We start from the raw sequence: 15613 nt of genomic DNA, 5'->3' as shown, positions 1-15613 counted from the left end.
CTGTGGGTCCTGCAGACAGAACGGGAACTGTATACAGCACCACACACAGGCCCCGACAACCTACATGGGACGCACCAATGCTCCCAGGTACCCAAAATCTCTGAGACAAATTACCCAGCCTGGGTATTTCTGTGACTGGCGGAGGGATGACATCGTGAGTGAAAAACCACACGCAACAAGGACGCCTGGGTGGCTCAGTCGGTTAGGCCTCTGACCCTCGATTCGGCTCAGGTCACGATCTCCACGGTTTATGAGTTCAAGCCCCACGTCGGGCTCTGCACTGACAGCGCTGAGCCTTCTTGAGAGTCTCTCTCTCTCCCCCTCTCTCTGCCCCTCCCCTGCTCGTGCTCTCTCAAAATAAATAAAAATATTTTTTACAGATTAAGAAAAAAAAAAAAAACCCACACACAACAGAAATACCCAGCCTTAGATGGTTTGCCTGGGTGCAAACTTTTAGAAAGGAAGTAATGCCAGATCCACACATCCCTTCCAGAAAACAAAAGAGGACGGAATGCTTACTAACCCATTTCACAAGGTCAGTATTATGGTGATCAAAACCAGACAAGAACAGTGCGAGAAAGCTGTAAGGCCAGGATCCCTCATGAGTACAGACACAAAAGTCATCAGCAAGAAATAAGCAAGTTGAATCCAGCAATATGTAAAAAGGACAATGCATTAGGGGCGCCTGGGTGAAAATTAAAAAGGACCATACGTTATAACCAGGGAGGGTTTACCTAGGGTGTCAAGCAGGTTTAATACTGAAAAATAAATCAATATAATCTGCCATGCTGACAGTGTAAAGAGGAAAAACCACATCGTATCAATCAATTCAAAGAAAAAACAGAACTTGAAAAAATTCAATATCCATTCATTTCAAATCAAGACTAGAAGCGAGCTTTTACATCCTGATGAAAGACCTACAAAGGGGGTGCCTGGGTGCCTCAGTCAGTTAAGCGTCCAACTGAGGTTCGAGTCATGATCTCAGTTTGAGAGTCGGAGCCCGTGTCAGTCTCTGTGTTGACAGCTTGGAGCCTGGAGCTGCTTCAGATTCTGTGTCTCCCTCTCTCTCTGCCCCTCACCTGCTCACACTTTGTCTCCCTCAAAAATGAATAAATGCTAAAAAAAAAAAAAAAAACAAAAAAAAAAAAACAAAAACACACACACACACACGCACACAAAAACCTACAAAAAGCCTACATTATTTCCAGTGGCTTCAGACTGAACATCTCCCCACATCCAAGACCAGGAACAAGACGAAGGCGTCCGCCCTCCTCACCCCACAGCAACGTCACACTCGAAGTCTCAATCAGCACAAACTGTAAGTGGAGGAGACCAAAGGCATACTTCTTGGTGAAGGTGTAAAACTAATCAAGTTCATAGACAACAGAATATCTATGTAGAAAATCCCACAAGGAATTAAACACAATTAAACAAACAAACAAACAAACAAAAACCCTCACAGAACTGATAATTTAGTAAGGTTGCAGGCTATAAGATGAATAACTAAAAAGTCAATCATATCCATGTGATCAAAAAACAAAACAAAGCAAAATTTAAAACAGATATAAAAAAGTCATACTTGGGTCCAGATCTATTAAAATATGCAGAGCCTGTATACTGAAAGTACAAAATGCTAATGTAAGAAACGAAAGACCTAGATAAATAGAGATGCATACCATGTTCATGGAGGGAGGACCCAACATGGTGCAGAATCGGTTCTTCCCAAACTGAAGGTGTCCACTTAACACAATACCAATTCAACTCCCAGCAGGGTTATTTTTGTAGATATAGCCAAACTGTCCTAGCATTTCTTTGGAAATTCAGAGGAACTAGAACAGCTGAAATGATTTTGAAAAAGAAGAATGAAATTGGAAGAGTCATACCACCTGATTTAAAACTTGCCATAAGACTGTGGTCACCAGGAAAACGGTGGTGAGACAAACATGTGGATCAACATGGACACAGAAGCAATTCAGTGGAGGGACGCCTGAACATCTTAAGGTAAAGAATAAAATAAAATAAATAAACGCTGACCTAAACTTCACATCTCATACAAAATTTAACCGAGCGTGGATCAAGGAGTTAAACGTAAAATGTAGAATTCCTGTTCTTTCAAAGGTTTTATTAAGATGAAAAATCACACTACGGACTAAGAGAAGGTAGTTCCAAGCCACATTTGACAAATATGTCTGAAATGCATAAAGGACTCGCAAAATTCAAAAGTAAGTTAAGAAAACAAAAATAAAACTGGGTGAAAGATGGCTAAAATATCTGAGCAGACATTTCACCAAGCAGGATAAGCAGATGGCAAGTAAGCAATGAACAGATGTTCAACATCAGCGCCCATTTGGGAGCCACGCGTGAAACCTACGATGAGACACTGCACACCTGTGGGACAGCTGGCATTAAAAATACCACCAACACCAAGCACAGACTAGGATGTGGGTATTTCTGTTCAAGGAACTGCCAAACCATTCTCCAAAGCTAAACATTACCCAAGGTATTACCCAGAAATGCGACACCTGGGTATCTACCCCAGAAGAAGGAAGACTGAGGGCCCCCCCGGACACAATCTACACACAGCTGTTTACAGCAGCTCTAGTCAAGATGGCTCCAGATTGGAAACAGCATAAATCCCCGTCAACAAGTAAATGGATACAGTCTTTTTTTAAAAGCTGTGGTGCATCCACAGAGTAGAATGGGACGCAGCCACTACACCCAAAGGGAGCAACTACACCCAAACAGAAAATGAGCACAGAAGCAGCACACTTGGATAACACTACAAACCAACTAGACCAACCACAGGGTGCGTGTCCTTGTCAAGTGCACACGGGATCTCCTCCGGTACAGACCACGTATTAGGCCACGAAACAAGTCTTAATACATTCGATTTATTAATTTGGTGGAATTAATTCAATGGAATTGAAGTAAGAATCAATAATGGAAGAAAAAATGGAAAACACATATGTGGAAACAAAACAACACAGTCTTAGACAACCAACAGGTCAGAGAAGAAATCAAAGGAAATTAGAAAATACTTGGAGATGAATAAAAACAAGACACGAGATACCCACACTTAGGGGGCACAGTGAAAGCAGTGCTCAGAGAGGAATTTGTAGCCATAAATGCCTACGTTAAAAAAGAAGAGAGTTCAAACCAATAACCGTAACTGCCTTCAGGAAATAGAAAAAGAAGGGCTTATTACACTCAAAGCTAGTCGAAGGAAGAAAATATTAAAGATTAGAACAGAGATGAATTAAGTAAAGAAGAGCGAGAAAATCAATAAAGCCAAAAGTTGATTATTTGAAAAGATCAACAAAATTAACAAAACTTCAGCTGAAATGACTAACTGAAAAAAAAAAAAAGAGAAGACTCAAATTATTAAATCAGAAATGAAAGACAGGACCCTACTTCTAATTTTATAGAAATAACAAGGATTGCCAAAGAAGACTGTGGACAACTATACATAGATTGGATAAGCAAGACGAAACAGACAAGTTCCTAGCAATTCACAAACTACCAAAACTGACTCAGGAAGAAACAAAATTCTGAGCTGACCAACAACCGGTAAGGAAACAGAAGCAGTAACAAAACAACAACAATAAAGCGTAGGACCAGATGGCTTCACGGGTGAATTCTCCCCAACATTCACAAGAGAATTAACACAATTCCCTTCCAAATTCTTCCAAAAAGTGCAAGAGAAGAAAACTCTCCCAAATTCATTCTAAGAGACCAGCATTATGGTGATACTACAAGCCAGGCAAAATACCACAAGGAAACTACAGGTCACTGACCCTTATTGAACAGAGGGGTAAGAACCCTTAACAAGACACTAGCAGACTGAATTCAGCACCATGACCATGTGGGATTTATACCAGGAATGCAAGGTTGTCTCAACATGTGAACATCAACCAGAGCAATACACCCCATTAACATAACGAAGGGGAAAAAACCCACATGATCATCTCAGCAAATGTAGAGAAAGAGAAAGCATTTGACAAATCCATGAACACTCAACCAACTAAGCACAGAGGGGAACTTTAACATGAAAAAGGGCATTTTTGAAAAAAACCCAGAACTATTACCAATCTCAATGGCACAAGGTTGAAAGGTTTTCCCATAAGACCAGAAATAAGACAGGGATGCCCGCTAGGGCACCTGGGCAGCTCAGGTGGTTAAGCGCCCGACTCCTGATTTCAGCCCAGGTCATGATCTCATGGTCTGTGAGTTCGAGCCCATGCTGACAGTGTGGAGCCTGCTTGGGATTCTTTCTCTCTCTCCCTCTCTCTCAAAATAAATAAACTTACAAAAGAAAAATAAACAAGGATGCCAGCTTTTACCACTTCCACTCAATATACTACGAGAAGTTCTAGCCAGAGCATTTAGTAATAAAAAGAAATATAAGGTATCCATTTTAGAAAGGAAGAAGTAAAACTATCTATATTTGCAGCTGCCACGATCTAGAAAACCCAAATAATCTGAAAAACCAACACTCATTAGAAGTAATAAATGCATTCAGGAAGCTGCAAGTTACAAAATCAATATGCAAATTCAGTTATATTTCTATCTACCAGTAATTAAGAACCTGAAAAGGAAATTAAGGAAACAATTCCAGGGGCACCTGGGTGGCTCAGTCAGTTAAACGTCTGACTCCTGATTTTTGGCTTGGGTCATGATCTCACGGTTCATGAGTTCGACCCTGCATTGGGCTCTGTGTGACAAGTGAGGAGCCTGCTTGGGATTCTCTCTCCTTCACTCAAAATAAATAAATAAACTTAAAAAGAAATCAATTCCATTTATAACAGTGTCAAAAAGAACAAAATACTTAGGAATTAATTTACCCAGGGAGGTAAAGTTTTATATACTGAAAACTGCTAAACATTGCCAAATGAAATAGGAAAAAAAAAAAAAAAAAAGGCAAGCCAAAAAAAATAAATGGAAGGCATCCCATGTTCATGGATAGGAAGACTTTAGTGTGGTTAAGATGCTGGAAGAGTCCAAATAATCCTGAAAAAGAACAATGAAGCTGGAAGATGATGCTTTCTGATTTTAAAACATACTAGAATGCAACAGCAGTCAGAAAAGCCAGTGTCAAAAGATTCCATATCATAGGATTCCATTCTTTGGCCAGTACTGACAAAAATGGAGAATGTGGTTGTCACGTGGTTACAAAGGGGATTTTGAGGTGATGAAATTATCTGGTTCTCTGACTAGGGGGTGATCAAACATCACGGAAATGTACACACCTCCCCACCCCACAAAAAGGGGAATTTTACTATAGAACAATTTTTAAGGTGAAATGCAATACATCTCCTGGTAACATTCTGCATTTATTGGGATGGTGAATGCACGCACGTGTGCACTTCTGTCAAACATGCCTACAGCACCTGGTGGGGGTGAAGGTGTGGGGAGTACTTTTATTGTGGACTTTCTTTAGAAGTGAAGGCACACAGTGGTAATAAAAAAGCAGACTGGCTTTTATTTGGTGTCATTACTGTTTCAACCTTGTCCAAAGAGAACACAGCGTCTTAGACCTGCGCCCTGGTGGGCAAGTGCACTACCCCACCCTGCTACTCCACCAGCCGTCCAACCGTACATTCTTCTGTGTGTTCCTCATGCCTCTGTAGAACCGTGGCTTCTCAAACGCTTGTGGACTGTTTCTGGAATTCTGCAGGCTAACGCAGAGAGGGCACAAGGTGCAGACAGAGCCCGGCCCACAGAAGGCACCGCATCAGCATTAGCAGCTTTGAGCACAATTATTACCACCACTACCAGAGCCATCCTCACTCTCAAAACCATGATGCATCCGAATCCTAGACGCGAGCAGACTCCCACGGTCTAAATACTGTCAGGCTTCAGAGACCCAGAAAACACGCTTGCACGCGTGTCAAAAAGTGGGTAACAGTTAACGCCTGTCCATTGTGGCCTGTTTTTTGTTTTTGTTTTTACATTTATTTTTGAGAGACAGAGAGGGGCAGAGCATGAGCCGAGCCGGGGAGGGGCAGAGAGAGAGGGAGACACAGAATCGGAAGCAGGCTCCAGGCTCCAAGCTGTCAGCACAGAGCCCGACGCGGGGCTCGAACCCAGGAGCTGTGAGATCATGACCTGAGCCGAAGTCAGATGCTCAACCGACTGAGCCACCCAGGCACCCCCCTTGCGTGGCTTGTTCTTAATGGCTGAAAATTTGAAACAACTCAAGCTCTAAAAGTGGGTTAATTAAGTATACTTTGGAACAAACCATGCATTAACATTTATAGTCTGTAAAAACATGGGAAAGTGTCATGTCATCAAGCGGAGAAACATGGTCTGAACGAGGGGCTTGCTTCAATGTTTATAAAACAAGACTCGAGGTAAAGCTGAGGGTTCCAACAGGCATGTGTGTACAGTCTCCCAAAACCTTACTCAAACGAGACTCCATGTTTTCCTTACTTTTCTTCTTCAGCTTTGACCTCCCAAGGGGACAAAGAAAATAAAGGAAGGGACAACATCAAAAAACCTTTAGAAGCTGGAAACCAGGCGGAGGAGTGGTAAACAACTCAAAAGCTCAATCCTAGGCCAGTGGAGGGAAAGCCAAGAAACTTCTCAGGAGTCTCAGGACTGGGCATGACCAGCAGTCACTTCTAGAGACAGGGAGAAAATAGGGCTCCAGCTGGAAGATTGCTTGGAGGTGTGTGCGTGTGTGTGTGTGTGTGTGTGTGTGTGTGTGTGTGTGTGTGTGTTAACTTTTCAGGAAATAATCACAGGACTTGCCAAACACGTACAAGGAGGCTCTTCACTTAGTCTTCCTTGATGGGGACAAGTGGAACCAAATACAGTTCGCTATCAAAGCCGGGACCACTGACACTGGAGCGGCCCCAGAGGCTCACACTCACTAGCCTGCGTGAGATCCTGGATGTGCACATCTGTGTAGCCACCACGGCCAAGACGCAGAGCTGGGTCAACACAGCAGGTCGCTCACACCATCCTCTCGCAGACACCCGCACACGCCTCCCCCCAAACCCCAACAACCCCCTCTGATTTCTGGAAGAGACTGCATGAAGTCGACATTAATTAGTCTTTAAGGGTTTAGAATGCTCCAGAGACACCATGTGGACCCGGAAGTATCTTCCCGGGAAGCATCTTAGTTATGAATTCCATTCGTTGATGCTTCTAAGACTGTGCAGATTATCTACTTCACGTGGTTGAATCTGGGAAGCCTGCGGTCTTTGAGGAAGTGGACCACTGCTGCTAAGGCAACGAACCAGTAAGCATAAAACCATCCGTGGAACTCCCATCATACCCCTCAGGTGGCTACGGGATCTAGCCACGCCTCAGCTCGTTCCCGATCTGGATGACTACCTTCTCTTTCCATGTCGGTCTGTTTTGCTAGGAGCTTATTAATGTTATTCCTGTTTTTCAAAGAACGCTTTGTGTCAATAATTTTCTCTGCTGTTTTTCTCCCTTCAATTTCATTACTTTCTGCTACTTGTTATTTCCCTGTTTCTGCTCCTTTGGGGCTTATTCTGCTCTTCCTTTCCCCAGGTCCTCAAGTTGAAATAGATATTAAAGACCTTGTCCCTCTGAGCGCTATCCACTTCCACGGTACTGAGGGAGCCCTGTCTCGTGGATTCTCGTACGCGCCTCTCCACGACCACTGGGACCACTGGCTTGTGTTTACTTCTCCTTCCAAACTTCCTTTCTCACACGCGGGCCATCGGAAAGTGTGCTACTTAATGTGCAAGCGGGAAGAGACTGTCCTACTGTCTTCCTTTCACTCCTAGTTTGAATCTGTTGTGGTCAGAGAGCGTACTCTGTAACTGATTCTTCCAAGTCTGTTCACGACCCCGGGCGCGGTCTGTCTTGGTGAATGCCCAGCGCCCTTGAAAGGAGGGTCCCGCTCCGCGGGACCGACCCTGTGGCTGGCGGTGACGTTGAGTTCCTCCATGACTTCGCGCCGTTCCTTCCGGCAGTCTCGCCTTCGGAGCAGTGCTGAGGCCTCAACCGCGAGCAAGGGTGTCTGTTTCTCCCGCGGCTTCTACCTTCTCTACCTTCTCTACCTCGCTTCATGCTTTAAGCTCCGCTGTTGGGTGCAAACACGTTTGGGGAGAGCACGTCTTCCTGGTACACTGATCCTCACATGATGTCCCTTTTTGTCCATGTAATGTCCCTTCTTTGCACTGAAGTGTGTTCTTCTGATGTTAATGAACGTGGCCACGCCTATCTGAAAAAATTAATGCTCGAGTGGCACCTCATCTTCCATCCTTCCCTTTCAACCCACCTAGATCGCTGGGCTTGAAGGGAGCCTCTTGTCCACAAAACGTGGTCGGGTCCTGTGTTTTCACCCACCGGCCAACCTCCAGCTCTTGACTGGTGCATGTAGATCATTTCTATTAGAAGTAATTATGGATTTGCTCATGCTTAAATCTACCGCTGCATTATTTGCTCCCCGACGGTTCCTCTGTTTCTTATTTCTTGCCTTCTGGAAGGTTCCTCGGATGGTTTTAGGAGTCCTTTACGATTTGCCGACAGTGGTTCTGAGTTCAGCAAACCAGACCACTGTCTTTGTGGGTGCCGCAGGCACTCGAACACGCATCTGTCCCTCGGCCCGGAGGCATGACCGTGCCGGCTGTGAGGGGTGGACGCGGGCCAGTCCCTGTGCACTCGGAGCACCACCACCGCACGACCCTGTGGGCTTTCAGCCACCCGGGGCGAGTCAGCCAACACATGAGGGCGGCAGAGGAAATTCCCTTCCTTCCTCCATTAATGTGCCTTTCTATCCAGAAGCTTCCTTCGCGGTTCATTAAGGGCAGGTCTGTTAGGGGCAAACCATCTTACTTTTGTCTTGATTTTCTTCTCATTCCTGAAGCGTATCTCCCCTGGCTGACTGCGTGTTTTTCTCGGAGCCTGAAAAATGCTGGTGCACTTGACCTGGCGTCCACCTCTGCAGATGAGACAGAGTCCCTGCGGACAGTGCCGCTTTCGAGACTCCGCCTTTAACTTTCAGAGTAATTAGCAGGTGTCACGTGTGACTTTGCGGTTTGACACTGTGGGGTTCCGCCCAGCTTCTTAAATCTGTGCGTTTACGCCCTTCACCAAATCCTTCAGAAAATTTTCCAGCTCCCACCTTCGTCTTCCCTCTGGGGCTCCAATTAAATGCATGTTTGTCTCCGGGCCCTGGTCCCAGTGGCTCTGCTCCGTCCGTTGGCCGTCAACCTGTTTCCCTGTCTGTCTGTCTGTCTGTCTGCCTCTGAGCTCACGACTCTTGTCTCCGACCCAATGCTGAGTCTGCCCGTGAGCTTTTCATTTTGGTTTTGCTGGAAATTTCCGTTGGGCTCCTCTTCCCTTTCATTTTTTTAACTAATTTCTCCTTCTTTGTTGAGGTTTACGGTTTTCTTGTTTAAAGAAGATCTGTAACTGTCTGCTGATTGCTCTGCGATCCTCGGCGGATAATCTGGGCACCGGCTGCTGCCTGCCGGCTGTCCGCCCTCTCGGGGCTGTGACGCCTGGCTCTGCGGAGGGCAGACTGCTTACCGACTGCATCCCGCGTCCTACTGAGTCTGCTTTTGGCAGGCGGCCCCGTGCAGAGGCGCTGCCAGGCCCGGGAGGCAGGTGCAAGTCCCCAGACCTGTGGGCCCCGTTCACACGACGCTGGCAGAGGGGGGCCCCGCAGCGAGTGGGGCGCAACCTGGGCTCCCCACGGGGTTCCGCGGACACCGGCGACAAGGAAGCAAGGACCACCCTGCTGCTACAGGTCGGCATGGGGGCTTCCTGCCGAGCCTGGGTCAGCGGGAGGGGGTGAGCAGCCCCCCTGCCATCTCGCCCCGGCTCTCTGATGCCGAGGGGCGGGGCTCTGATCCCCTCTGGGGCAGGGAGACGTGGGTGGTGCCCCCGCCCAGCGGGGCACAGAGACCGGCTCCCCTCACCCTGCTGACACACCCGGCACGGCCTGCTGGGAGGGCTGGAGAGGAAGGTGGCTCCCCAGTGGCCCGGCGGACACGGCCGGTGGGGACTGAGGGCCCTGCTTGCTGTCGTGGGGCAGCTGCCGGAAGAGACACGGCCCACCCGGCCACTCAATCCAGACGACGCTCAGGGTTTGCTGCAGCGGCTACGTGCCAACAGGGAAGACAGAACCAGGCCCTGCTCCGCTGAAAGGGTCCCGAAGCCGCCGCTTAAGTCTCCCCTGGGGTTCCCCTGGTTTGCTGGTTAAAGAGCGATGTTCCGTAGGCACACGTGTGCGCAAACACTACACGTATGCACTTATCACACTGCCTGTGCCTCCCATCCTTCATCACGTGCGAACGTGTGTGGGATTCACGCGTAACAGACCTATCTGCCAGCACGCGTCCCCGTCCCTCAGGACCACGGGCTGCTCGTGGCCGGCGGGCAAACCGGGGCACGGTGCCAACGGCAGGCCATGAGCAGCCCGCTCGTCTCCCTGGGATCTCAGGGAAGCTCTGCAGGAAGGGGCGGGAGGAGCACGGGTCACGAAGGTGGGAGGGCCCTCCCGGGGCTTCCGACCGTCCCCGAGGCGGGCAGCGAGGCCCACGGGAGGAGCTGGGGCAGAGGGGCTGGCGACCTCCCCTCCAGTCCTTCCCAGCCCAAGGGCGGCCTCGAGTGGCCCCGTGCGCGCGGCTTTCCAGGAAAGTAAAGGTGGCATGTGACACAAGGGAAACGGAGGCACGACACAACTCTGGAATGCTTACCGGGAAGGGGTAAGGAGGAGGACAGGCGTCAGGTGCACGGGGTGAATGGTGGTGTGAACTGCAGGGTCCACCTGTACTCCAGCAGCTGAGGGGCTGGCAGGACCCGAGAAAAGGGCCCAGGTCAGGGGCTCCCGGCAGGTGCCCTCGCCACGGGGCACGGGGGGAGCGTATCAAGTCACGTGTGGTCTCCCGTAGTCACAGCCCTCCCTCGAGTGCGTCCCGGCGAGCGGTCCACACAACCGCCGACCCAATTTCTATTAATCAGCCACGAAGGCTCTTCTCCCACAGCTGCACTCAGCAAATGAGACAGTGGGACAGGCAGCTTTGATCTTGACGGAGAAGAGATCGGTGATAAAGCCTTTTACTCAGGTTTTAGAAACAAATAAAAAGGAATCCACCTGAAGTGTGCCAGCCCACGCAAACACGAGCGCGGCTGGCCCCGTTGTGTGGACAGCAGCCAGGGGCCCAGATGTCACACCCGCATCTCTAGGGAGAGGCGCTGTGGGCAGCTCGGACCGCAGCGGAAGGGTGGGTGTTACGGCAAAGCCCGGACGCGGCGTCTCCTCCGATTCCAGCACTCGGTGCTCAGTACGGGGCACCCGGGGCGGCAGCCCGGGCCCCTCAGGAGCGACACCAAGCAAACCGCCCCTGACCCCCCCCCCCCGCCCCCGCTCTTGGCGGGGCTCCCTGGAGGCCACTCTCGCGGGAAAGCCCAACCACATCCTTGGCTGAGCCCCTCTGCCGCCCACCTCGCCCACTCACCGTCAGGACCCGGGCAGACCCCACCTGCTCTCCGGGCCCCCGAGCCCACCCTCGGACGCCAACAGCTGTGCTCCTCGCTGGGCTGGGGCTGCGCCTGGAAGCCGGGTGCAGGGGCGTGCTCTCCACATCTCCGCGCAGGGGTGCTCCCGCGGTACGCGCTCAGCTGACCCCTCGCCGAGCCCTCTTCCAGGTCCCCGCTCTGGGCAGCCCAGGGGGCTCCTATGCTACGGATGCGACCACTTCTTTGCCCGGCAAGCTTTGCTGCCTCCACCGCTCTTGGGAACAAGGCCACATCCTTACCGGGAAGTCACCCGGCCTGGCCCCCAGGCCCTGCTGGTCTCTCCCCCCACGTCACGTCCTCAAACGCACCACCTCCCCACGAAGCCCGCAGGCCCCCAGCACACCTGGTCTGCCCCTGGACCCCCCGCATCGGCAGCGGCCTGCTCCAGTGGCACGTCCGCCCTGCTTCCCACGGCCTGACCCCGCGGACTTGATTTGGGGAGCAAGTCCCCCAAATGCCCGTTAAACGGCAAATTCAGGAGGTCAGAGCGGACGTGCCCAGGCTCGCCAGCCTTTCCTCCTCACGCTCGCCCAGGACACCCACACTCGTACCTGAACAAGTCAGGGAATATCAAACTGGGGACTTGGGAACTGGGTGGGTCCCAGCGACAGCGAGGTCTGAGGCGAAGGTCCTGACACAACAGAAGCTTTGGAAACGACGGGGAAAGCTGGGACCCAGAGGGCGCTGCCGCCCCGGGCACACTTCTCGCAGGGACGCCCACAGCCTGAACGCAGCCTCACGCAGGTGAGGGACTAGCCCTGGGGAGAGAACAGGGCCCGGCCAACTTACCCTGCACGAAGCAGGGTCTGCGCCCATCGAGTGCCCTGGCGGGGGCCCAGGCGTGTCTCTCTGACCCGCCAGCTGCACCTGTGCCCACGGCAGGCTCTCAGAGACCCGGAGCCGACGCCTGGACTCCCTGTGCACCAAGGGATGCCGGGGGGACGGCGTCAGCCTGCCCAGCGGCCACTTTCCAGTAACAAACTGCAACAGCAGGGCCCGTTCGGGGACCCGTGGGGAGCTAGGAGCAGGTCTCCCTGAACACCTCCTCCTTGGACGGCTCTCCCGGTCCAGGGAGCGAGAGGAAGGCCGGCCCGCCGCTCGGCACCAGGAGGTGTTCAGTGTCGGGACGGGGTCCAGAGGAATGGAGAAACCCTGAGGAAGACAGGCCGCGTCGTGAGCTGGCCGGACACACGGGCTGAAGGCGGCCTGGCGGACACGCCGAGGTGCCCTGTGAGTAGCTCTCTCCCGAAACAGGGCGGTCTCTTGGGATCTGGAGGAGCCCCTCAGCGTGCTGGACGCAGGGGAGTGTCTGTGCAGAGGTGGGGTGGGGCGGAGCGTGCCGGGGTGGGGCAGGGAGGGGAGGGGAGGGGAGGGGAGGGAGGACGATGCGGACTTACCTGAGCGAGCTCACCTCCTCCCTGGAGACCGGGAAGCCCTGCTCGGAGGCGCTGGTCTGGCACTGCAGCATTTTCACCTCCACCTCCAGCTGCGAGCGAGAGAGCACGGGCGGGTCAGTGGCGGTGCTGCGGCCCACCTCCTCCCCCTCGGGCCCCTCGCACCCGAGATCCGGCACCCGACTTCTGGGGGGAGGGCGCGCCGGGGGCCGAGCCACCGTCTCCGGGGCCACCCCATGTCCCGGCGGCCCGAGGCAGCAGGACCTCGGGCCCTCCAGCCACGCAGACACAGCCTCCCCGGGGGCACCCGCCTCCGGGACAACAACAGACACGCGCTCCTTCCCGGGACGCAGCTCCCAGCCGGGGACGCTCCCGACGCCCGGCTGTCCCTCGGGGCACCGCCTGGCTTCCCACGTGGCTTACCACGGCAGACGTGGCTCTGCGCCCGGCCGCCCGACGGCGGCCACGGCGGCCTCTGTGACCGCTGTGCGCCCGGTTCCTGGACCAGAGCAGGCACTCGGTAACCAGGCATGTGACAAGAGAGGGAGGCAGGTCGCGGTGGGCTGGGGCCGCGGGACCCCAGAACCGACCCCCCAGCCTGGCCTCGGGCTCCTCAGGCGCACCCAGGATGGTCTGTTCTGGTCCAGACATGGCTCTCAAGCCTCCACTTTGGGAATATTCGTGCTCAGCCGGTTTTCTGGCCACCTCAGACCTTGGGGTGCTGAGTGCCCCTGACTTCTTGGCGTCCAGCCTGTCTAAGAGGGGCCGGGAGGGCCGGGGAGGGTGCAGGGCAGCCTTCACCTCTCACGGGGCTCTCCTGGGAGGTGTGGCCGAGGGGGCAGCGGGCACACCACAAGAACAAGGACTCGCCACCTCTCGCCACTCAGGTGGAGCTCGCCAAGGGGCGGGCGCCACACCAGACCCAGCCGTTGGGCGGACAGCCTCCCCGGAGGCCGACAGGTTGTTACTCTGAGAGACAACCGGAGTCAGCCGAAGAAAGAAAGAAGGTGTGAGCGGACAGGTGTCTCAAGCTCCGAGCCACCACGGGGAACCCTGAATGGGACAGTGACGGTGACAGTCGGGAAGCGCTGCCGCAGGGGCTGATGGGGTGGGGGCGCAGGGCAGACAGGAGTCTCCCCACCTTGGCAGGGCGTGGCCTGCATGCAGTCAGCCCCCACACGGCCTCTCCCTGTGGTGGCCTGTGCTGATGCCCTAAAGGGAGGCCACTCGACCTCCCCACATGACTCTCCATGGAGGCCCAGAGGACAGGTGATTTCAGGGAGAGGCCTCCTGGTGCGCCCACCACAGTGCGGGCTGGGAATGACGTGGCCCGGGTGAGACTGACTGTGGCCCTGCCTCGCTACCCTCTGGGCCGCGTGGCTGAAATGTCTGCCCCCAAACTGGGGTGACCGAGAGCTCCCGGGGCCGGGTCGGGGGGAGCAGAGTGTCTCCACGTTTTTGCCTTCCTAGCTCGAAGGGACAGTCTGCTGTGCTCTCTTCTCGAAAACGTCTTCTGCAGGTTGTTCCTGGAAAGGTCCTCCTGGGGCAGCTCATTTAGGAATTCTCAGGCCCGAGGCACCCGGTGTGTAGGAAGCCCTGATTCTCATCATCAAGGTCGCGAGTGACGCCACCACACAAGCGGGTGACCCCAATCCTGCTGAATGCAGATTAGAGAGCAGACATGAGCTGGAGCGGCCTCGGCGAGGTCCCCAGAGGAAAGGACGGTCGGGGTCTCCGCACACGGCTGCCCGGCACTGCCCGATGGGCTGAGGTCCCCCTGCACAGATCAGGCACTAAGCGACCACTCGGTGGCACCAGCACGTGGAACAAGGCCTGCTCACACCTGTGGACAAGTGGTGTCCCCCGTGTGTCCCACGTGTGGCGTGTCCCAAAGCCTCTCCTGCCCCTCCCCCAGGAGCACACACACCCGACTGGCCAGGCGCGCCGTTCCTACCCGATGCCACCCACATGCTTATGCAGTGACCGGAGGTCCCTGTGTGTCTGTCCTCAGGCCACAGCCAAACAGGCCACCGGGCACACTGACCTCGCTGGACCCGAGGACTGTCCTGGAAAGGCGCAGAAGGGGACTGAGTCCAGCCTGGGCTGATCCCTCGGTCTCCTTTCTCGTGTGTGTCGGGCTGCTGATGTCTTGGGCAGAGGAGGCGTGCACACTCACGGTGGCTACCTGCCCGCCCCACAGGGAAAGCTGGGCTTTGGAGCCGCAAGACAGGACACTTCCTGGTGACGTCACCGTCCGGGCCCCAGACCTGTCACAGGCCCGCTGCGCCTTGCTCTGGATGCTGTGAACCACGCGCAGCCTTCAGATCCAAGGTTCAGATGGGGGACACGATGGGTACGCACCCCAGAGGCCTCCGGAAGGCACCCCGGTCACCCAGGCGCCACCCACGGCCAACGGGAGCCACCAGGCCGCGGGGCTCTGAGTCACGCCTCCACTGGCAAGTATGAACCGTCTCTTCCCCTACTTGTTTATTGATTTCTCGTTACAAAAACAGGAAGACGGGCTGCACGCTGTTTTGTACTTCGGTTTCCTCACTTAGCTTATTTTGGGGATATTTCCAAACCAGTGCCACGAGAGCTCCTCCATTCGTGTTCGTGGCTTCATGGAACTCTGCCACATGGACGCCCCACCTCTTGCTGACACGTCTCCCACGGAGGAGGGTTTCGCCGCTTCCACCTGACTGCGTGAAGTCCGT

The 15613-nt window shown here is 53.3% G+C and overlaps 1 protein-coding gene across 5 annotated transcripts in view; it reads right to left on the bottom strand.

Moving 5' to 3' along the window:
• MAD1L1 (mitotic arrest deficient 1 like 1) overlaps nt 1-15613 on the bottom strand; it is a 319021-nt gene that overhangs the window by 100495 nt on the left and 202913 nt on the right. For all 5 annotated transcript variants that reach the window (XM_027042376.2, XM_027042377.2, XM_027042378.2 and 2 more), the window contains one exon: nt 12903-12991. In XM_027042376.2, the coding sequence (XP_026898177.1) occupies nt 12903-12991 (89 nt within the window). The remainder of the gene's footprint in view (nt 1-12902; nt 12992-15613) is intronic.

Source organism: Acinonyx jubatus, chromosome E3, assembly GCF_027475565.1.
Source record: "Acinonyx jubatus isolate Ajub_Pintada_27869175 chromosome E3, VMU_Ajub_asm_v1.0, whole genome shotgun sequence".
Lineage (NCBI taxonomy): Eukaryota > Metazoa > Chordata > Mammalia > Carnivora > Felidae > Acinonyx > Acinonyx jubatus.
Note: the sequence above shows the minus strand (reverse complement) of the source record. Positions and strands in the feature narration are given on the sequence as shown.